At 45.3% G+C, this 22,581-nt stretch overlaps 1 protein-coding gene and 1 long non-coding RNA gene across 6 annotated transcripts in view; one reads left to right on the plus strand and one right to left on the minus strand.

Moving 5' to 3' along the window:
• Positions 1 to 22,581, minus strand: part of COL27A1 (collagen type XXVII alpha 1 chain) — a 356,512-nt gene that overhangs the window by 108,778 nt on the left and 225,153 nt on the right. For all 4 annotated transcript variants that reach the window (XM_077305314.1, XM_077305312.1, XM_077305313.1 and 1 more), the window contains 3 exons: positions 19,043 to 19,096; positions 18,212 to 18,265; positions 12,467 to 12,520 (listed from right to left, as the gene is read on the minus strand). In XM_077305314.1, the coding sequence (XP_077161429.1) occupies positions 12,467 to 12,520; positions 18,212 to 18,265; positions 19,043 to 19,096 (162 nt within the window). The remainder of the gene's footprint in view (positions 1 to 12,466; positions 12,521 to 18,211; positions 18,266 to 19,042; positions 19,097 to 22,581) is intronic.
• On the plus strand, positions 651 to 11,643 carry LOC143821504 (uncharacterized). 2 transcript variants are annotated; one of them, XR_013225819.1, is made up of 4 exons: positions 651 to 1,069; positions 1,367 to 1,446; positions 2,456 to 2,626; positions 9,473 to 11,643. It is a non-coding gene; the product is annotated as an uncharacterized LOC143821504 (long non-coding RNA). The 2 variants fall into 2 exon arrangements; XR_013225820.1 differs by lacking the exon at positions 1,367 to 1,446 and having other exon boundaries at positions 654 to 1,069.

Below are 22,581 nucleotides of genomic sequence, written 5' to 3' on the forward strand. Positions count from 1 at the left end.
TTCCCACGAGCCCCTGCCAGCGTTTGCTGGCAGGGGCTCATGGGAATTGTAGTCCATGAACATCTGGAGGACCACATGTTGACTCCCCCTGGTCTAAAGGACAACCTTGAGAGTGGAGGAGAGGAGGCATAGAGGTTTCCTGACATGTGCCTGGAAGAGGGTCCCAGAATATATATGGTAAGGATGGGAGGCAGGGACAAGATGACTTCTGGCTGTTGTCAAACAATCCCTTCTACGCAAATCAAGAGAGGGGATGAGATTTGGGGAGGAGCTAAGGCTCAGCAATTGAGTACAGACTTTGCACCTAGAACGTCCCGGGTCCGATTGCCAGAATCTTCAATTACCCACCTATTTATGCTCCCCCCCCCCGCCGTCCATCTATCTATGCATCGTTCCACCCCAAATGATCCTGAAATTTTGGGAGAATTCAACACCCGCAGCAGACATTCTACAAGCATAACGTTGCTGTTTTAATCTGTCGCTGTGTATTTAAATTATAATCTTAAATGTGATTTTTATCTACTGTAATTTGTATTTTATAACATGTGTATTTTATATTTTGTTGGACGCTGTCTGGACCCAGCTCACTGGGAGGGCAATCTAAAAATCTAATAAACTAAACTAAACAGTTGAAAGACTGAAAATCTGAATTTATAATACATCCCAATGTGAAGATTCCACTTGGTTCTCATCTGTCATCAATATATCTAACTCTTAACATGGCCAATTCTATGGATAATGAACTGAACAGACAAGACAGATCTTTCTACAATCCTGAAAAAGCCGCAGGTTTACAGAAAAATCTCAAAAATAATGTGAGGGTTAAAATGCTTGTATCAGAATAAGAATCAGTGCCTGTAGCTTTAAGAAACAAAGTAAATAAATGGCCATACTTATGGTTGCTAGGCAACCACAATAGTATTACCAAGCTTCTGGGTTCTCTTTCTGTCAGTGAAATTGCTTACTAGGCAGCCACCACACCAAAGTAGATGGTACAGTTTCAGAACAGGATCTGAGGGACTCGGGTTTAATCGCCATGCTGCCATGAAAGCTCACTGGATGACCTTGGGTCAGTCACATGCTGTCAACTTGACCTACCTCACAGAGTTGCTGTGAGGCAAGGAGGATAAATGGAAGTTGCTTTGAGTTCTCACTGTAGGCAAAGGCAGGGCAAAAAGAAGTAAATAAATAATAAAGATAGGTGAGGATGGAAGGCAGATATAAGGTAGGAAGGAGAGAAAAAGGCAGAAAAAAGAGGAGAGGCTATGGGGACATTCAGGGAAGGGGTCTCTGACTTGTACCTAACTAAAGAGGGATCCATCTTTTACAAGTCAATTTCTACAATCCATCTTTTACAAATTTGCAGAGCACTTATTGAAAGGAATGCAGGCTTTCTCAGCCAGGGTTTCTTGACAGCCCTGCAAGTGTTTCCTGAATGGGTGTCAGGTAATTAATTTTTAATATATATTTTAAATTTGTTAAACATTATCAACCCACCCATCCCCTCCCAAAATGGCCAATGATGGGCCTGGAGGGGGTGAGAAGGTGAGGGGCCCCAGGTGGGCATGTACACAGCTCTGCTTCCCAACCATATTCTGCACAATTGCACCACGTCTGGGATTTCTTGAAGCCTGAAGAATGTTTGGGGGGTTTCTCAATGGTCAAAAAGTCAAGAAAGGCTGCCAAAACATGCTCCAAAATTTCGCATGAGCCATCATAAAACTGTTTACAGCATCCCTGAAAAGTAGATAACATCATTCCCATATTGCAGGTGAGTTGTGTGTATTTTTGTATGTGAGAGAGAGACGTGCACCTAAGAGTGTGGTTGCATTGCAGCTGATTCTCTTAGCCATTGTGTTATGACAGTTGTCTAATCAGGGTAGTCTTTCCAGCTAAAGCACCTGTCTCTTGCACTCTGAAAACTTACCTGGGAACCAGGTAAGTCACCTTTATCTAAGTTCCTTGACAAGACCTGCACCAATGCTTCCTCAGTCCCCATCCAACGGCATCTCCTCAGTCCCACTCAGGTTTGCCTCCAAGCTAGCCAACCTGATCCTTCTGTCTTGGACATTTCGTTAGCACACTAACTTATTCTCACTCAGCAGTGAGCTGCATGCGTGCATGCAAGCCGCCTTTGGAATGTGCTTAAAATTAATACTTTGCATTAATTGCTTTGAAAAAACCTGGTAACTATTTAAAATACTGTCTTTGTGAAGATGTGTAAAGGGGCTCTGCTGAGCACAAGCGGCATGTGTTTAAAATTAATGTTGTGGATCAATTTACTGCGCTAAAACCTGGGATTCATTCAAAAAATGGAACAAAGGGTGGGGGGGGGGGGGGAACCATCCTGCCTACTGCAGTTCAAAAACTTGAGGGGATGAGAGGGCAGAGAAATGAATGGGGACAATCTTTCCATTCTGGTAACAAGATGAACATTTATATTCTCATTTGGCAGTTTTCATAGCTTAACATTTGGGAACAGATGGAGCTGCCTTCTAGTCAATGTAATGGTCCATCGAACTCAGCTCTGCCTGCACACACCAGCAGTTAAAGCAAAGGAAGATTTCTCCCAATGCCTGCCGGAGATGCCAGGAACCACACCTGAAACCTTCCGCCAGAAATGGAGGTAACCTGCCACTGAGCCGCAGTTCCTTTGGGTACACAAGGACTTCTTCCAAGTCACAGCATATGTCGATATGAGAGAGGAGAGAGAGAGAGAGAGAGAGAGAGAGAGAGAGAGAGAGAGAGAGAGAGAGAGAGAGAGAGAGAGAGAGAGAGAGATTTTGTACCCTGCTTTTGACTACCCTAAGGAGTCTCAAAGCGGCTTACAATCCCCTACCCTTCTTCTCCTAACAGACACACTGAGGTAGGTGGGGATGAGAGAGCTCTGAGAGAACTGTGACTGGCCCAAGGTCACCCACCTAGCTGGCTGTACGTGGAGGAGGACCGAGGAATCAAACCCGGTCCTCCAAATTAGAAGCTGCTGCTCTTAACCACGACACCAAGCTAGCTCTGACAAAAAGAAATGTTGCCAGCAGGCCTCACAAAAAGAAAGACCTCTCCCAATTCCTGGTCCACAAGGTCCTTTACCTGGAGAGTCAAACTGGCAGGTGCTTTGTGACTGAGTCATAGTCCCTAGTTGGCTCGCAGTGGGTCTTTTCAGCCCAAGTACTACAGTCATTTAAATGGAGACCACATAAAACTCTTATTGTTCTTCTCAACCAAAACCAGATTTGCCATTAGCTTGCCATTATTTCAAAACTGAAAACACTGACAAAGCCTCTAAACACGGCTCGACAGAATTCAGATGCCTGGCAAAGCGCAGCCTTCATGTGTTTCCATTCTGACGGGAATTAGATTCTTGGATGGGGGCACGCAGAGAAAGATGGGATCTGAAGTTACAGCTAGGGGCTCATTTCCACTCTTCAGAAACTTAACAGAACAATACAATTAAGGGTTTGCTCACATGAGAAAATTAGAAAGGGGGTGGGTGGGCAGGAGAGGAGCTCTTTGGGTGTTCAAGACATCTTGCCTGCACAGGAATGATTTTCTTGTTGATGAGAGGGCAGCTATTCGGTATTCAGAAAGTTCAGCCTCTTCCTCATTCCCAGGAGGCTTCTGTGACCTTTTTTGCGGATAAAATCTGGTTGCTCCACCATGGCCTCCGCCCAAACTGTTGATAAAATAAATGAACTGGAGGCCCCTTGGCTATCTCCAGAAGTGATTTTTTGATGTGGTGGTAGGAAATTCCGGATAGTTGTGCTAACTTCGATGAGGAAAGCCACTTGCCCCCTTTATCCCAGCCCATCGTAGCTCATAAGAACAGGAGACGAGAGGGCCAGGAAATCTCTCCGGGGAATTATAAATCTGCATCTGCCTTCCAGAAATCCCTGGAGAGCTTAAAGGAGGTAGTGGTTTGGCCCTTGCTGTAGAAACCATCTCTTGATCCATGAGACACTGTATCCACTGCCCGTTCTTGCATCTAGCATTCCTGGGTAAGGTGCCTGAGCAGGCAGCCACAGAACCATTGCAAGAATTCCTAAGCACTGATATTGGACCCAGTCCAGTCTGGTTTCCAGCCTGGCCATAGGGTGTAAACAGCTCTAGTTGCTTTTACAGATGATCTCCGGATGCAGCTAGACCAAGTCTTGCGCTCCACCAGTTCCAACTTCCTGGTGATACCTGGCCCCAAGGAAGCCCACTTGATCTCAACCAGGGCCAGAGCTTTCTCCATCCTGGCCCCTATTTGGTGGAACGAATTCCCAGAGGAGATCAGGGCCCTGACAGAACTCAAACAGTTCTGCAGGGCCTGCAAAAGGGAGCTCTTCCGCCAGGCATTTGGTTGAGAACCAATAGGACAACCCCTTTGAAGGGACGGACCAGAACCAATGGGATGAAATTAATTCAAAAGAAATTCCGTTTAAACATCAGGAAGAAGTTCCTGATAGTTAGAGCGGTTTCTCATTGGAAGAGGCCCCGGAGGAAGGAGATCAGCCATTTGAGTATTGTCTCCTGTATCCTGGTGTCAGCGAGTCGGTGAGCTAGGAGCTTGTGATCTACGGTGTCAAACGGTGCTGACAGATCTAATAGTATAAGCAGTGCTGGTCCGCCTCGGTCTAGCTGGTGGCAGGGGTCATCCATTAGGGCAACTAGTGCTGTTTCCACCCCAGGGCCAGGCCGGAAACCCAACTGAAATGGGTCAAGGCCTGAAGTTTCCTCCAGGAATGCTGCTATTTGGTCCACCACAGCCCTTTTAACTAACTTCCCCAGGGATGCAAAATGCGAGACAGAGTAGTAGTTGTCAGGCTCCTGCAGGTCCAGGGTATAAACTGTGCGGAGCTTTTATTTCAACTCCAGATCGATTCAGTCCCTGCCCTCTACACAGAATGCGATTTCCGTTTGGATTTGGGCTGATTTAAAATTTCCTTCTGCAGCAAGAAGGATTGATCTGGAGTGACCCTACCTTTATTGTGCGATATCTTAGAGCAGTGGTACCCAAGCTTTTTATCACCACTCAACGCCGGGGACCACTCACCGGGGACCACTCAACGCCTTTTACTGAGGCCCGGAGGGGGGGGGGGTAGTTTACTCCTCTACTCTCAACCACTGCCCTAACGCTCTCTGATCGCTATGGTAATGTTTAAACATCCCTTCAAAATAAGATACAGACACGCCACAACAATGAAGTGTGTTGTAAAGGGCTGGGGGGGATGAAGTAAAGGGCCGGGGGGGGGGGGAGAAGGCATCCTTCGGGGCCCACCTCCAATTAGTCGAAGGACCACGTCCGCAGCCCACAGGTTGGGGATCACTATCTTAGAGTGCTTTTAATGCTCAATATTTAAAGGCTGTTTTGAATCTGGGCTCTCCTCCGTGGTAGAGGACCCGTGATTGGCAACAGGTGGTCATGCGACAAACCTGCCTTAAAGGAGAAGCCCCTAATTTCTCTCAACTTCTGTCGGTCCTGGATTTTTTCTCCCTTCTCTGCCTTTTTCGATCATCTCCCCCCTCCCCTCCAAGAAAAGAAAGAGGCTCCCTGCTTGGCTCCTCTCCCCCCCCTTCAAGAAAAGAAAGAAAGAGGCTTGGCTCCCCCCCCCCTTCTGAACTACCCTAACCACGTGCAGAACACTTTCCTGTTTCAATGGGGGGGGGAATCAGAGTTCAAAGCGATCTGAATTCAACAGGATTGACAACGGAATAAACAAAGTAAGTGCAGACTCTGCCCAGGGTTGGTTTTTGAGCAATGGGTGTACCACGCCCCTTTTAGTCCTTCCAGGAAATCGCCCATTGAGGGAGAGGTTGATTATTCCCCACAGGGGGGCCCAATTCGTATCCCTGTTGTTTGTAGGAGCTACAATGGGTCTTGTGTGCAAGTGGTTGGCCTCGTTGCTGCTAGCATCTTGTCCACTTCAGCTAATGAGAGTCGTCTGAAGTAACTCAGTGTTCTCTCCAAGGATGGCCAAATAGTTCACTTTCTGTGTCCAATATTGGAGGGAGGTTGCGGCGGAGAGTGGATATTTTGTCTGGGAAATGACTTGCGAATGCCTCACAGCTAACATCCAATTGACTATTGTTTTGGCGCCCTTCTTTAAGGGCAGTGAGGGATTGGACTACCCAGAATAATTGTGCTGGGCGTGAGTGCACAGACACGATGCACGTTGAGTAAAAGTTGTGTTCACTGACTTCACCGCCATCTCATAGGCTTTCATCTGCATCCTATAAGATGTTCTTGATTCTTCATTGCAAGTCTTCCTCCAAGCTCTTTCTAGTCATGTAGTCATCCCTTTTCTTCCAGCGTAGCTCCTCGGTATACCAGGGGCCCCGCTTGAGACAGGTCATCCATCTGGTTACACATGGAGGAGGAATGGGGAATCAAGCCCTACTCTCCACATTAGAGGCCACCACTCTCAACCACTATACTTGGAGTCAGGAGCATCCACCGGTGGGGAAAGCCACAGCCTTCATTTCCCATACGCCCCTTTTGGGTCTAGCATCAGGGGCCTCATCTCTTGCTTACAATACAATATCACTGTCTAGTTTGTCCCCAATTTATTCTGTATCTTGTTTTTCCCCCAGGCACACTCACACCCCCCCCCCCCATCCCACCCAAAAAAACAATCATACAGCACACAAGTGAACATACCAATGAGGCTAAACCTTTTACCAACGGCAGGGACTAGAGGTCGATATGCTAAAATCCGATATGCCGACAGACTCTGTTTATGTCCTGCCAAGAAACTTGAGTCAGTGGAGCACGTTCTCCTCCTCTGTGAGCAACACAACCATCTTAGAGAACGTTACAACTATCCTCTCACGCGGGCAAGCAAGATCCCCGGTCCCTCGACAGTAGTGCACTCTCTTTTACTGGATCACAATCCTCAAGTAACTGAAGGCATTGCAAAATTCCCCCATGGGATTTTCTGCAAGTGATCTGGGATCTGAATTGCTTTGTCTTATATATATATGTTCTGTTCTGTTATTATGCCAATAAAGGTATTTGGACTTTGACTTTGAACATGCCAATGCAAAGTAAATTCATCAGCATATATCTGAATTGTTGCCCAGTTACTTGGGAGCATGCTGATTGCAACGGCCTGCCTGATGACCGTCAAGAGACTGAGCCACAGTGACGTCCTTTTAATTGCAAAGCCTACCGAAAGGCACCATCAGCTGCAACCCAAAGTGGATCCGGCCACCCAGATTACGGAAAGAGCTGGACTCATTTAGAATCCAACCGTTTGCTGGGCAGAAGTGAAAACTCCTGCTGATCTTTCTAAAGTCTTTAACTGCCTTATTTCCACCTCATTAAAAGAGCGTTTTGGAGAGACGCTTTCCAGAATTAAGTGGCTCTGACAGCTCCGGGAACGCCAGCAGCCGGAAGACTTGCACCACCGGCGCCATTCCTCTCCAGCGGCCTGCTTCACCCCGGCTTAGTGGGAATGGAAGGCAAACGAGGGAGCCCTGTGCAAGCCGGAAACTTTGGCAAAGGAATAACCAAATACCACAGTTGCAGAAAGCTGGCAGCTACAATCACAAGCTTGGCTCCAGAAAGGAGCCCAGAGGCTGCTGTTCCAGAACGGGATGCTGAGAGGAAGAGCCAGGGAGATGCTTCCCTCTTGGCTTCACTGCTCCTGTGTGGCACAGAGCACACAAGATATGCAAGCCAGCAAATGGAGATTCGTTCTGGCCAAGCAGAAAGTGTAGGAGGCTGCTCCAAACACATCCCCTCTCGACGGGGCTGGGTTTCTTTGTGCCACTCATTGGGTGAAATGGGTTCTTTCCAGCAACCAAAAGTGTTGGGAAGGGAGAAGCTCTCTGATTGTAGGTCAGCTGCCAGCCTGCCCCACTGGAAGCCAGCTTGGTGTCGTGGTTAAGAGTGGCAGCCTCTAATCTGCAGAACCAGGTTGAATTCCCCATCCCTCCACATGCAACTGGGTGACCTTGGGCCAGTCATAGTTCTCTCAGAGTTCCCTCGGCATCACCTACCTCACAGAGTGTCTGTTGCGGAGAGAGGAAGGGAAGGCGATGGTAAGCCACTTTGAGATTCCTTCGGGTAGTAAAAAACGGGGTACAAGAAACCTTCTTAAAGGCGCCCATCCTTCCTGTGATGCACACAGATCTTGGGACAGCTTCTAGGCCATGAATGCACCTGCCATAATTAATATGTTAGTGGTCATTTAGGTGTCACATGCTTCCTCTCACTTTCTGTGGCAACGTATCCGACATGATGGAATGGCCCCTCCACACTTCCCCACACTGAGGCAAATTGTCCCGCCAAAAATTTCCCTCATTGACTGAGCTGCCCAAGTAACGTTGTTTCTTTATAGAGGTTAATAATTGTCCCATCCTATCTCTGAAAGATAATTTGGCTTCTAACTCAGCCCGGAAATATCAGAGGAAGGGGCAGACGAAAGCCCCTTCAGAATGGCTCCTGAGACATTTAAGAAGTCAAACAGAATCAAAATCTTTCTTTTAACATAGAGGAAAAATGTAGGTGGAATGAGATTAAAATTTTGCGGATTTTAAATACAAGCTATTCAGATTTAAAGAAGCTTATTTCCTTAGTATCTTAGCGAGAGGTTTTCGTATTGTGTTTTCCCAAACACTACAGTGTTCTTCTATTTGTTTTCTTAAACTCCACTGGTTTACCGAAGGCTGCTACCTTTGTAAGTGCTAAGCATTGGCAATTTGGTTTAGATAAGCTGAAAAGTACGTAAGTCAATACTGAATTGGGCACTTTTCAGACCTATCTGAGCTGAACTGCCAAACTCTGCATTTAAATGGTCTGAATCATGATTTGGACCACATTCTGCCCAGTTTAAATGCTCCCCCCACTCTGCTGCTTTCTCAGGCAGCACTGCCTGCAGGAATGGAGAGTCATTTAAAGAGGGCTGCCAAATAGCTGATACTGACAGGCACACCATGCCCTTTAAATGCCTGCCAAAGCCTTTGTTGCCTGCCAAGGCATTTGCAGCCATTTAAACAGTGCACTGTGCCTATCAGTATCAGCTGTTTAAAGTGCATCCCATTAAGCAGTTAATACTGACAGGGGTAGAGCACTTTTAAATGCTGATTGATTGATGATTGTTGGATGGATGGATGGATGGATGGATGGATGGATGGATGGATGGATGGATGGATGGATAGATGGATGGATGGACTGATTGATACATCTCTAGACTACCCCTATTGCACCTGACATCTTGCTAAAGTATCAGCTGTTTGGCAGGGTGCACTTTGGAAGGCATTTAAAGGATGCACTGCACCTGTCAATATCAGCAATTTGGCAATGTTCTTTAAACTGCACCCCGGGAATCAGCTGATACAGCATAGCGCACCCTTTACATGCCTTCTAAAGTGCACCTTGCCAAATAGCTGATACTGACAGGTGTGGCACACCCTTTAAATGCCTGCCAAAGCCTTTGCAGGTAACTGTATTGTCCGTGCCTTGTTACTAATTGTGTCTGTTTTTCAGAGAGAGCGCTTTCCTGATACCTGACTTGCTTGTGGACCTTGAATTCCGGTCCTCCCTTGTACAGAACGCAAAATAACAGGACCTGTCAGTATGTGGAGAGCAAAAACAGAACCGAAAAAAACTGAAAGGAGGGCTACAAGCAGTTTATGAATATATTCTTCGATTCTTAATTTTATCTATTTATTTTTGTATTTATATAATGCCCTCCCCTGAGGTCCAGGGAATCAGCAAGCTTGCTGATTCCATTAAGAATAAAATAATACATGAACTGCTTGTAGCCCTTCTGTCAGTTTCTCCAGTTCTGTTTTGGCGCTCCTTGGATAGAACAATTGGCTCCCAGACCTGTTGTACTTGTTAGCTAGTTCTGCTTTGTTTATTACTTTATCACCTTGTTGTTGCTTCTGGGCCTCTTGGAAACTCCCAGGCAGATTAAAAGTTTCAGGCATTGGCTTGAACGCAGCTCATTTATTACCTTGCCCGCATGAGTTTGGAGACTGTGTCAGCAACCACCAGGCATAGCCTTGAACACGACACAATTGATATAATTCCCAGTCTCTACATTCTAATCTTCGCTGACTCACAGCAGGGCAGGAAGTCTAAATCCATTTCAATGCTACGGATTCATCCATGAAAGCTGCAATTGTTAATTTAACTGTGAAGGTGAGACTTGTCCCTCTGCTGTGCGCCCACACACACACACACACCCTCTTCCTGCCTGCCTCTGCCACGTAGGATAAAAAGGAAACCTGAAGATGAGTTTTCCTTCCTCTTGGTATCCAAAACTAACAGCTATTTTGCTCTACAGGGTGAGACTGTTGCGGCTTTCTTTTTAGCAACAAGAACCACAAGCAATTGAAAAGGCTCCACTGAAATCTAGTTTTTTTCCAGTCTGTTTCCTCCACAGTCCAGAGGCAGTTTGAAGTTGCTCCCTTTTCAAACAATGCAGGATCTGGAATGTTAACGCATTATGGAACAGTTTTTTTGCCAGTTTCCCCAAATGGCATTATTGAGAACCTGAGGGTATAGGGGGGAACGCTACCCTATGACATTCTCTGCAGGCCACCCTGCCAAATAAGTACATGTATTTAAGGTGTCAGTAACTGAAAGCAATGCTTAGAGGCAAGGTAATTAAGATGCTTTCTGAAATTTCGGAAATGAAAACAGAGATGTTCTTGTAACATCCCAATACTCTTAACCAAAGACCACACGGTGCGTGCCTTCTGATATTTGAGAGATGAAAACAGAGACCTCTTTGTAACATCCCAACGCTCCGATTGAAGATTGTGCAGCAAGTCCCTTTCCCTGCACCACCTGTTACACTTTGCAGTGCTTTATCCTCTGTGAGCTGCATTTATTTGTTCTGCTGCCACCCATCTTCCATTAAACTCTAACGGTATCTGCACTATTGCCTACAGACATACCAGAGAAACAGAGTGGCCCTCATAGGTTATCAATACTCTTAGCGATGGGTTCAACTGCTACAGACACTGGAAGCCAGCTGGAGCCAGGAGAATTCTAACTCAATCAATGAGGTCAGAGAGGGAACAAGAATCAGACAGGTGTTGTTCAATTGTGCCTGGAAGAAGATCTCATTAAAATCATGCTTGACCTGTTTTAGGTAGGCAGCTGTGTTGGTCTACAGTGGAAGAGTAAGATTCAAGAGCCATATCTGCATTCTGAGTCCAGTGTATCTAAGAGACCGTCTATCTGAGTACGCCCTCCAGCAAGTATTACACTCAGCCAATGCCAGCTGACTCGTGGTCCCTGGCCCCAAAGAGGTATGACTGGCTGTGACTGGGGCTTTTTCAGCCCTGGCTTGGTGGGATGAACTCCCATGTGAGATCAGGGCCCTGCCTGAACACCAACAGTTCCACAGGGCCTGTAAAACAGAGCTCTTCCACCAAGCCTTTGATTGATATCATCATGCACCTACTACATGTAGCAATTACTAACCTACATAAAGGTAAAGGTAAAGGTAAAGGTATCCCCTGTGCAAGCACCGAGTCATGTCTGACCCTTGGGGTGACGCCCTCTAGCGTTTTCTTGGCAGACTCAATACGGGGTGGTTTGCCAGTGCCTTCCCCAGTCATTACCGTTTACCCCCCAGCAAGCTGGGTACTCATTTTACCGACCTCGGAAGGATGGAAGGCTGAGTCAACCTTGAGCCGGCTGCTGGGATTGAACTCCCAGCCTCATGGGCAAAGCTGTCAGACGGCTGCCTTACCACTCTGCGCCACAAGAGGCTCATACTAACCTACATACATCTCTACAAAGGGATGTATATATATTTGACCCGCTCAACCTGTGGGGTAAAAAATCTTATCCTCTCTGACCAGGGTTCTGGTACCCTATTTTATGGAGGAGCTGCAATGTTGATATAGAAATTTAAATTATTTTTTCCCCTTCCAATTTACAGGTTTTATTGTAAATTTTATTGTTCTTAGCCACCCCAAGTCATTGTGAGGAACAGGATACAGATTAAATATTAAATAAATAAACAAAATGTTTTAATTGATATTTGTATTAGTCTTTAACGGATGTATGGCTTCCTTGGGGAATTATAAGCAGAGATAAAGTCAGGAACAATTTGCAACTAAAAATGATAACTAGGCACGCTCCTAGAGAAGAACAGCAAGAGGAACCAAATAAGCAGGCCCCAGCCGAAGTACACAGATAAATCAGCTAGCAAGGCCAGCATATGCTACCTTGCAAATATGATCCATTGAACTCGAGGTAGTATAGGAAAACAATCCAAAACTTATTGGTTGACAGCTGTAATTTGCTTTAAATTTGTTCCCCTCCTCCCACCATTCTTTTCACGTTATTGGAGAGAACTGTAATCTGTATGCAAATTTAAGATGACCCCCTCTTTTTTAGAAGGCATACCTGGGAAAAATATCCTGCATATGCGTAAATGCTATACTTATGCTTACTAAATAAAACACCATGCTTGAGACTTTCTCGGGAAATGTTCTCAGTTTAGCAACCACTCACCCGACGACCTTTCGGGCCTCGCATGCCTTGAGAACCACGAACCCCAGAAGGCCCCTGGAAGAAAAGAACATCAGAGTAACTTACTTGGCCTGGAAGTCCCATTCACATCCCAAGATGCTTGGCATGCATTAAACAAAATAACTGTAGCCCTAATTCGCATTAGCATCTTTCATATGGTGAAACTCACAATTAAGTAAATGTGATGTTTTGCATATTAAAAATCCGGCAATAATTACTGAGGGTGTGTGCATGCTTGTGTGTGTGTGTATAAATATCCATACAATACCCAACGAGAAAGTGATTTAAAGGAAAGAAAAATAAATGGGGTAAACCAAGGAGGAGTGAAAGGGAATAAATCTGAGGGTAATTTGTTTGATCACACAAATAACAATTGCTTGTGTTGGTAGGTACTAAGGATCTTGAGGCTCTGATCTGCATAGCCCCAAATGCCCCAATCTTGTCAGAGCTTGGAAGCTAAGTAGACTCAGCTCTGCTTAGTATTTGGATGGGAGACTTCCAGGATCATGACACGGAGACAGGCAATGGCAAATGAAGAACGGTTGGGGGAGCTTGGTCTGTTTAGCCTGGAGAGGAGACGACTGAGAGGGGATCTGATAACCATCTTCAAGTATTTAAAAGGCTGCCATGTAGAGAATGGAGCAGAGTTGTTCTCTCTTGCCCCGGAGGGACAAACCATGAAATTAATGGTTGCGATGAAATTAATCCAAAGGAAATTCTTTCTAAACATCCGGAAGAAGTTCCTGACAGTTAGAGCGGTTATGTCAGTGGAACAGGCTTCCTTGGGAGGTGGTGGGTCCTCCATCTTTGGAGATTTTTAAAAAGAGGCTGGATAGCCATCTGACGGAGAGGCTGATTCTGTGAAAGCTCAAGGGGATGGCAGGTTACAGTAGATGAGCGATAGGGTAGTGAGTGTCCTGCACAGTGCAAGGGGTTGGACTAGATGACCCATGAGGCCCCTTCCAACTCTATGATTCTATGATTCTAAATCACCTGTGAACGTCTTTTGCCTTGAAAACCTTTCGAGGGCTGTGACTTGATGGTAAAAAAGGGGAGGGGGTTCCTGAGGACAGCAATTGGAATATTCCAAAAAGGGGATTCCACACTGCATTGAGATTGCTGAAGGCACTTCTTTGTATATTGGTCATTTGTTCTTTAGAGACTAAAACTAGAAAATCTCAACATTTGGAAACATACAAGCCACACAGGACCACCCATTAAGCCACTTTGGTCTGTACAAATAATCCAGGCTGCCCGCCACATGTTTAAAGCCAGGTGAAGTGTGGTTGATGAAGTCCAGGGGTAGTCAAACTGCGGCCCTCCAGATGTCCATGGACTACAATTCCCAGAAGCCCCTGCCAGCATTTGCAGGCAGGGGCTTCTGGGAATTGTAGTCCATGGACATCTGGAGGGCCGCAGTTTGACTACCCCTGATGAAGTCAATGGTAAGGTCATTACTGGCAACATCCTGTAGTTTTTTTTTAATTCCCTTTAGAAACATAATGCAAATTCCCTTGATCCTGTGTTTTTAGCATCACCATGCTTTGATGCACCTTTGATCTTATCGACAGAATCCCACTTGTGGACGGAATCAACAGCCTGCAGTTCGCATCCAGTTTTCATGGGAATAGGATGCCTTTGACTAACACAGAGAGAGATGTAAAAGCCACGACGGGCGAAACCCACCTTTCTCCGCTCAGGATGGCCCAGCTCTTTTTCTGAGCCTTTTGGTGGAAATTCTGGAGGAGAAAAGACTCCGATCTCATCTGAGAGCCAAGCCACATGATACATTTTTGGGCAAGTCGGGCTTGGTTTCCTTGGACCTGACTCACTGTCCCCGCAGCTTCACACCAGCAGAGAACGGCATTTTAAACATCATCAGAAACCTGACTGCAGCAAGGCGGTCGGGGGTAGAGGGAATCTCACCCCCCCCCACACACACACACATCATTTTCTCAAGGTGAAACACCTGGGGGGGTATCTTTTCTCCCCCAGTTTGGAGGTGCTGCTGATTTTTAAAAAGACATTTCCTCCAGCTGCTGTATGCTTGGGGGGAAGGGGAGTCGTGTCTGAGGAACCTGGAACCCAATAACCCAACATGCCAAAAAGACTTCTTGTGTAGTTTGGCCCTGAGTTCTGCAAAGTTTGGAAATGTCCAGATTTTTGTGGGGAGAGCCTGGCTGTAAGAAAAACCTATACTTCCCAAAGTCCATGTTAGCAATTCAAGCTCAATTTACAGAAATCTCCACTAAAGAGTAAGGAATAGTTTAGGCCGTCTTGTACAGTATTTTCCCTACTCTCCACAACAATACAGCTTGGTGATATTAACAAAGCACAGAACAGCCAGCATGGTGTTCTATGGGTCCAAGATAAGATATTCTTAGATTCTAACCCGCATTCAATCACTGGATAACCCTGTGCCAGTAATTCCTTCTCCTCCTAATCCAGCCTTTCTCAACTTTTTTACCATTGAAAAACCCTTGAAACATTCTTCAAGCTGAAGAAGTGGTGTGATTGTGCAGAATATGGTGTGATTGTGCAGAATATGGTTGGGAAGAATAGCTGTGTACACACCCACCCAGAGCCCCTCCCCATCCCACCTCTCCAGGCTCATCATTGACCACTTTGGAAGAGGGGGCAGATTATGACCATAAATGGTCATATCAGCCAATAAATATTTAACATTTTAATATATATATTTAAAATTTTAACTCCCACCCATTCGGGAAACCCTTCCAGGGCTGTCAACAAACCTCAGAGTTTCATAAAACCCTGGTTGAGGAAAGCCTGACCTAACCCGACCTGAGAAATTACACAACTTTAATGGTGATGATGAAGAAACTGACATTGTTAAAGATTTTTTTTAATTCCTTGGCTCCATCATCCACAGAAAAGGAGACTGCAGCCAAGAAATCAGAAAGTGATTGAGACTACAGAGAATAACCATGAATCAGCTAGAAAAGATTCTTAAGGATGTGTTGCTAGATGAACAAAAATAGAGTCCACTAGCACCTTTAAGACCAACAAAGATTTATTCAAGGTGTGAGCTTTCCTCAGGATGGATGCTTCCTCAGCATATACTCTTCCCCAGGAAGATGCACTCGAAAGTTCACGCCTTGAATAAAACTTTGTTGGTCTTAAAGGTGCTGTTGGACTCAATTTTTGTTGTGCTACTTCAAGACCAACATGGCTACCCACTTGAATCTATCCTTGCTAGATCAAGTTACTTCATGCCACAATATTCCCCATTACTATGTACGGGTGAAAAAGTTGAGGAAGGGTTAACAAAAAAGGGAAATGTCTGTAGGCCTAATGATGTTGTACCATAAAGTGACTAAAATATGATGTAGTTATAAAAATACCAGTATCACTTACAGCTTTCGCTGTATTCATATTTGGTTAAGGGCTAAGTTGGCGGAGAGTGGGTGGGGCCAGTCCAGGTGAGGGGCCAATCGGAAGGCGTAAAGTGCCTTCCGATTGGCTCCTAACCAGGACAGACAGCAGTTCTAGCCAATCGGGTGAGGACACGATATAGGCCCTCACCAGGACAGGCCAGAAAGGCTTCTAGGCCCTCACCAGGACAGGCCAGAAAGCCACAGGACACCATGAGTACAGAAGGAGGCCTTCTCCTAGGGCCTAGAAGCACACGGGGGGGGGGCTTTCAAAGTCCGTTCTCACAAATGGGCTTTTAATCTAGTTTATTAATAATGCAATAGAAATTAAAAACACCCAAAGGCTTTAGGCATAGCTTCAAATAAAACCAAACCTTGCGAACATAACTAGTGCCTTAATGCAACTGACTAAATGCATTTCGGTGTTGCTGCCCATATCAATGGTTTGGCATATATATATGTACTGCATACAAGAGATGTATAATGAATTTTGTAATGTTAGCTCCTTTACATAAACAAAACAGACACAGACAATGGACCCTGTGTGGACTGCTGGAAGAAAAGAGAAGAAAGAAATACTATATTTGCAATGTGTGCAAACTCAAGAAAAATATTTATCTGAGGCTATGTATAAAGCCTTTTTGGGGTGTTTTTAAGCTATATTGTATATTAATAAAACTGGTATGTGTATAAATTCATATTTTAGAAACTTTATGGTGCACCCTCATTAAGCCTGCAGACATTTCCAATTTTGTTAACCCTTTTTGGTTCCTGGACTCTTAAGATTTTTCTCCTTTTTGTTGCGGGTATAAAAGCTGGACAATGAAGAAACTGAGGTGTTAAGAGAAGAGTTCTCATAGATGGTATGGATGACCCAAAAGACAAATAAATGCATTCTAGACCAAATCATGCCTGAACTCTCCTTAGAAGCTAAAATGACTACACTTCTGTCTTCCTTTGAGAAGACAAGAGTCCCAGTAATACTAGGAAAAGTTGAAGGCATCAGGAAAAGAAGGTGACCCAAACAAAGAAGCCATGGCCCTCAGTTTGGAAGACCTGAGCAAGGCTGTCAATGATAGGATGTATTGGAGGCCATTCATTCATTGGGTTGCCATAATCTTGAAGCAACTTGATTGCACTTAACATGCACACCCCAACCTATCTCATAGGGTTGTTGTGATGATAAACTTAAGATTGAGAAAAGAAAATGCATGTATTTCTAATGCTTCTTGGAAGAAGGTTGGGACAAAAATACAATACATGAGAAGTGAGAGGGAAGAGAAACTTGGAGATTTGAAGCTGACACTACTTATTATTTCATTCATTCATTCATTCATTCATTCATTCATTCATTCATTCATTCATTCATTCATTCATCATCCCTCTGTACATCCAGGCTCAGGGTGGTTTACAACATATATGTCTACAGTACTATTATTAAAATCAGAATATAAAAACTATAATAATTAATAATAGTAAAATTACAAGCTAAACTGGTAAGTGCATCTGAACTTGATTTCTGAACTGAAAGAGCCTCTTTCCAAATCCATCCATCCATCCCTGTTTCTAACCATCTCCTTATTCTGTGAATTTGATTTGATTTATTGTATTTATAAACTGCCCCTTTCAGCAGAGTATACAGGGCAGGTATACAAGCTAAAACCAGTAATACAATAAAGCCATAACAACTAACTTAAAACTGTTACAGACAGCTATAGGCATCCTCTTAATTTCCTAGCCTGGCCCCATTTATCAGGGTATTGTAGGGCCGAGGGCATCTAGATGTTCCACGTTGCCTGGCCTCAAGCGAATGCTCAGCGGAAGAGCTTGGTTTTGTAGGCCCTGTAAAACTCAATGAGTTCCAATAGGGCCCATGTCTCTTCTGGGAGCTCATTCCACCACATGGGGGCCAGGACCGAGAAGGCCCTGGACCTGGTTAAGGATGGGCCAGGGACCACTAGCCTGTTGGTACCAGCTGAGCATAGTGTTCTCTGAGGAGTAAAGTCAGAGAGACAGTCCCTCAGGTATTCCAGGCCCAGTCCACAAATGCCATCATCAAACCACAAATGGCCTTAAAGGTCAAAACCACCGAACGCCACTGGAAGCCAGTGCAGCTGCCTGAGTACAGGGCATACATGAGCTCTCCACAGTATTCTGGTGAGGACTCTGACAGCTGTGGTTTGAATCCACTGCAACTTCCAAAGAAGGGACAAGGGAAGGCCCACATAGGACAGGTTACAGAAGTCGAGTTTGGAGGTGACCATTGCATTGATACTTGTGGCTAAGTGATCTGGAAAGGCAATTTCTAACAGAAAGATAATTAGGTTTTACTCACTGGTGGCCCAGGAGGTCCCGGGGGCCCAACTCCTCCTGGTATCCCGGGATGCCCCTACAAAGTAAATAAATAGACATATGTAACCTTGGGAAATCAACCTGTTTTCTTATCTACTACATTCATCTATATTAGGGCTTCTTTACCCATATACAATTGCAAATGTGTGCCGGCCATGTCCATGCGTGTGGGAGAATATGACAGTTAATCTGCTAAGCCTTGGTACTTGTACTCCTGTGATAAAGAAGTTCACAATCAAGTGTGGGATGCATAGGCATCAAAATCTGAAAACAAAAATGCTATCAGTGTCCAGGGCCTAGTCTGCACACATAGGATAATGCACTTTCAATGTGCTTTGGCAGCTGGATTTTCATGTGCAGAACAGGAAAATCTACTTCTAAAGTGCATTGAAAGCGCAGTGGATATAGTCCAGCAAGACGTTTACCATCACAGAGAGAACTAGGCCTTAGACATGAACTCCTTTGCAGGTCCTACACGGTTAACATTCTTCTGTGACCCTAAGCTGGGCTGTCATGCTTGCTATGTAGGTAAATTAGGGTGACAGTTTTCCCAGGCTTTTAAGGATCAAGTTATTTCAGAAGGCAGAGGAACTGGGTGGTCAGCACACTTAATCCTGCTTGGGCACATGAGTCTAGCACATTATCACTTGGCACAAGAGAAGCACCTTCCTTGATTTCCCATGGGGAAAAGGAAGAGCGAGCAAGCAGCTGAGGATGGTCAGTCAGGGAATGGGAGATGCAAATGGGAAGGGAAAGAAAGAAATATCCTTTGTCAGGCAGAGAAGGAGCGAGAGAATGCAGACTTACTCCTTACCATCGACCCCTTGACGCCTGGTGGTCCCGGCGGTCCAACAGTACCCCGATCTCCCTATGGGAGGCAACGGAACATAAAAGCACATAAAAGCACAGTAAGCTGCCTTATCAACAAGCAACACATCTCCTAACAATGCAAAGGAGCGAACCATCAGTCTGTTTTAATATTCTGAGATGCTTGAGCGATTTTGTTTGAATTCAGTTTTCATCCATGTCTAAATTTCATCTCATAAACTGCCCATGGGGGTTAGATTAGGCATAAGGGAGGGTATAAATAAATAGGTTTTGGAGAGGGGGGGGGTGAGTTGAAGAAGGGGCTGCAGATACAGCAAGAATTTCTCACCATTTGAAAAAAAATACAATCACCACAATGCTTGGCTCTTGTCAACTGTCAGACCTGTTGTACTCCAGAATTTGTTTCAGGAAACAGTTCTGGTCACAGATGAGAGCCCTGCATATAAATATGTACTGGCGCAATCTGAAGCACATTTCAGTCCGACTGATGTTAACAGGTCGGGGGAGGGAATTGGGTAAGTCACTTCTATTTAAATCAGGGTTATAATGTGGGTGGAGCATGCCTATTGTGTGTCCCATCTGGAAGCCCAACTGGATCTTCAGCATCTACTTACTCCAGGAAGGAGTTGTGTGCACAAAGGCCTTCAATGAGCAAAAGCAGCAGCTTTAAGAACATGAATGAATACTCTGGGACAGGGGTAGTCAAACTGCAGCCCTCCAGATGTCCATGGACTACAATTCCCTGGAGCCCCCTGCCAGCGAATGCTGGCAGGGGGCTCCTGGGAATTGTAGTTCATGGACATCTGGAGGGCCGCAGTTTGACTACCCCTGTTCTGGGAGAACCTGATGATAAAGGTAAGCAAATAGGGACCTAATTGATATCCCACATGGGAGACTACTGCGAGCCCTGACACAGCAAGGACATGAAGAGGGGTTTTGTTCACCTGCTTTTGAGACTGTAGTATCTAACAAACTCAGATTCAGGATCAAACCTCTCATTACATTGGGGATCTGTAACTGAATTTTCTGACGTGCACTTTTGTGGATCTGGGAGAGGGGGATTTAACCCACCCCTACTATGTTGATTTCCCAGTTGACATGGTCTCCTCCATCTATTTTCATGCCCCACTTTGCTCTACCTTAAGGATTGTCAAAGTGGCTGACAATTGACTTCCCTTCCTCTCCCTGCAACAGGCACCTTGTGAGGTAAGTGAACCTGACGGAGCTCTGAGAAAACTGTGATTGGCCCAGGGTCACCCAACAGGCTGCATGTGGGGAAGGAATGGGGAATCAAACTTGGTGTGAGTCTGCCACTCTTAACCACAGGGGTGACCAAACTGTAGCTCTCCAGATGTGCAAGGACTACAATTTCGAAACACACATTTTTTGTCCCTATTGTAACATCAGCAATGCCTGGAGAAATCTTGAAAATTGAGTCATGCACAACTTTCCAGTGGTCAGCAGCACAATGGCTGCTCCATTTCCCTGTATACCTCCTTCGGCATCTACTGTAAGATGCAAATTAGAACCAAAAAAAGAGTTGGTTTTTATACCCCGCTGTTCATTACCTGAAGGAGTCTCCAAGAGGCTTACAGTCGCCATTCCTTCCTCTCCCCCACAAGACACCCTGTGAGGGAGGTGGGGCTGAGAGAATCCTGACAGCTCTGTGAAAACAGCCCTAACAGGCCCAAGGTCACCCAGCTGGCTGCATGTGAAGGAGCGGGGAATCAAGCCTGGCTCGCCAGATTAGAAGCCACTGCTCTCAACCACTACACCAAGCTGGCAATTAAATGACTTCCAATATACTTAGCTTCACATAACCTATTACAGGACATAGATATTTAACTTTTCAGGCCTACGCAGTTAAGCACCTGTTGACCCCCTAACCTGGTAGCGGGCCCACCACTGAGCAGAGCGTTAGACTCTGTTGCTGGAGAGCCAGCATCGTGTAGTGGTGAAGTGCAGAGGCCTATAATGTGGAGAACTGGGTTTCAGTATCAGTATTGTTTATTACGGTCATAGACCAGCAAAGTCAAAACAATTTCACAGTTACATAAATAATATGGCTAAAACAGAGTTTTACTCATAAAATAACATTATGTTAAACACTTAGACTAGAGTCTGCTAAAATATAAATTAGAATTAAATGGAAATATAGGAAATTGTTCTAATTGTTCTCAGGGTCTGTTAAGTTTTAGTCAACTTCCACTGCCTTTTCACGGCTACAGCACAAAAACCGGCGACACTATATGTGATGGAACAATTTGTGTCTGTGAGCAGCAGGGAGATATAAAATTGTCCTGAGCACCCTGGGACTCTATGTAACCATGGTGTGATAAATATGGAACGTATGTCATCATAAAACTGATAATTCAAACGGATATGTTCCAATGTTTCTATCTGACCAGAGCCACAGGGGCACTTCCTTTCACCATATGGAATTTTCTTGTATCTTCCTTCATGTACAGCTGAGGGAAGGGCATTGCAGCGAGCTAAAGTGAAGGCCCTCCGGTGGCTAGGCACCTCAAGATTCTTTAAATAGGCCAAGGGAGCTGTGACATACCTGTAGCCTTCATTAACAATGAAGGCAGAGGTATTCGCTAGATCATGTTGGCGTTCTATATCCACTACTCGCTGTTTGATAACCTCTTTGGCTTGGTCATAGGCCTTCCGAACCAGAAATTCTGGAGAAAATCCCAAAGCTGCGATTTCCCCCCTCACTGATTGTTTCCATGAAGACTGGAAGTCACCCTTCATTATCAAAGAGGCTAATCCACAGGGGAAAAAGGAGATTTTAAGCCAGTAATTGAGAATGTTTAACCATACTCTTGCCTCCACCTTCATAAGGCCAGTCTCAAGTCGCAGGGTGGCACTGGAGACACATTTTGGGACTTGGATGGCTGCTCTTAGGAATTTGGATTGTACAGATTCTAATAATGCAAAGTTGGCATAAGGACCTAGCTGCGCAACATATAGCAGTTGTGCCATTGACTTAGCTTCAAACAATTTTAGAGCTGCAGGGATATAATGGCCTCCTTTCAGCCTAAGGAATCTGAGGATGGCATTTGCACTTCTTTGTGCCTTTCCAGCGACATAAGCCCCATGGGCTATCCTGCGAGAACTGGGTTTGATTCTCCACTCCTCTGCATGCCGCCAGCTGGGTGAACTTGGGCTGTTCTCACATGGCAGTTCATTTAGAGCTCTCTCAGCCCCGCCTTCCTCAAATCGTCTGTTGTGGTGAGAGGAAGGGAAGGTGATTGCAAGCTATTTGGAGACTTCTTTGGGCAGTGAAAAGCAGGCTATAAAAACCAAGTCTTCTTCTATCACCCCCTATGTGCTCATCTGCCCTTTCTTTCTGGCCCAGAGTGGGCACGTGAACAGCAAGAGTAAACAGAAGAGACAGAAACAGCAACCAGTGACAAGTGTGCTGAGGAAGAAGTTGTGCTCACTGAGGGCATCTTGCAAAAGATCCCCCAAAGCCTGAATAATGTCGGTCGCAGATTTGCGATTTTATTTTAGCCCTGA

The sequence above is a fragment of the Paroedura picta genome, chromosome 12, assembly GCF_049243985.1.
Source record: "Paroedura picta isolate Pp20150507F chromosome 12, Ppicta_v3.0, whole genome shotgun sequence".
NCBI classification, from domain to species: Eukaryota; Metazoa; Chordata; class Lepidosauria; order Squamata; family Gekkonidae; genus Paroedura; species Paroedura picta.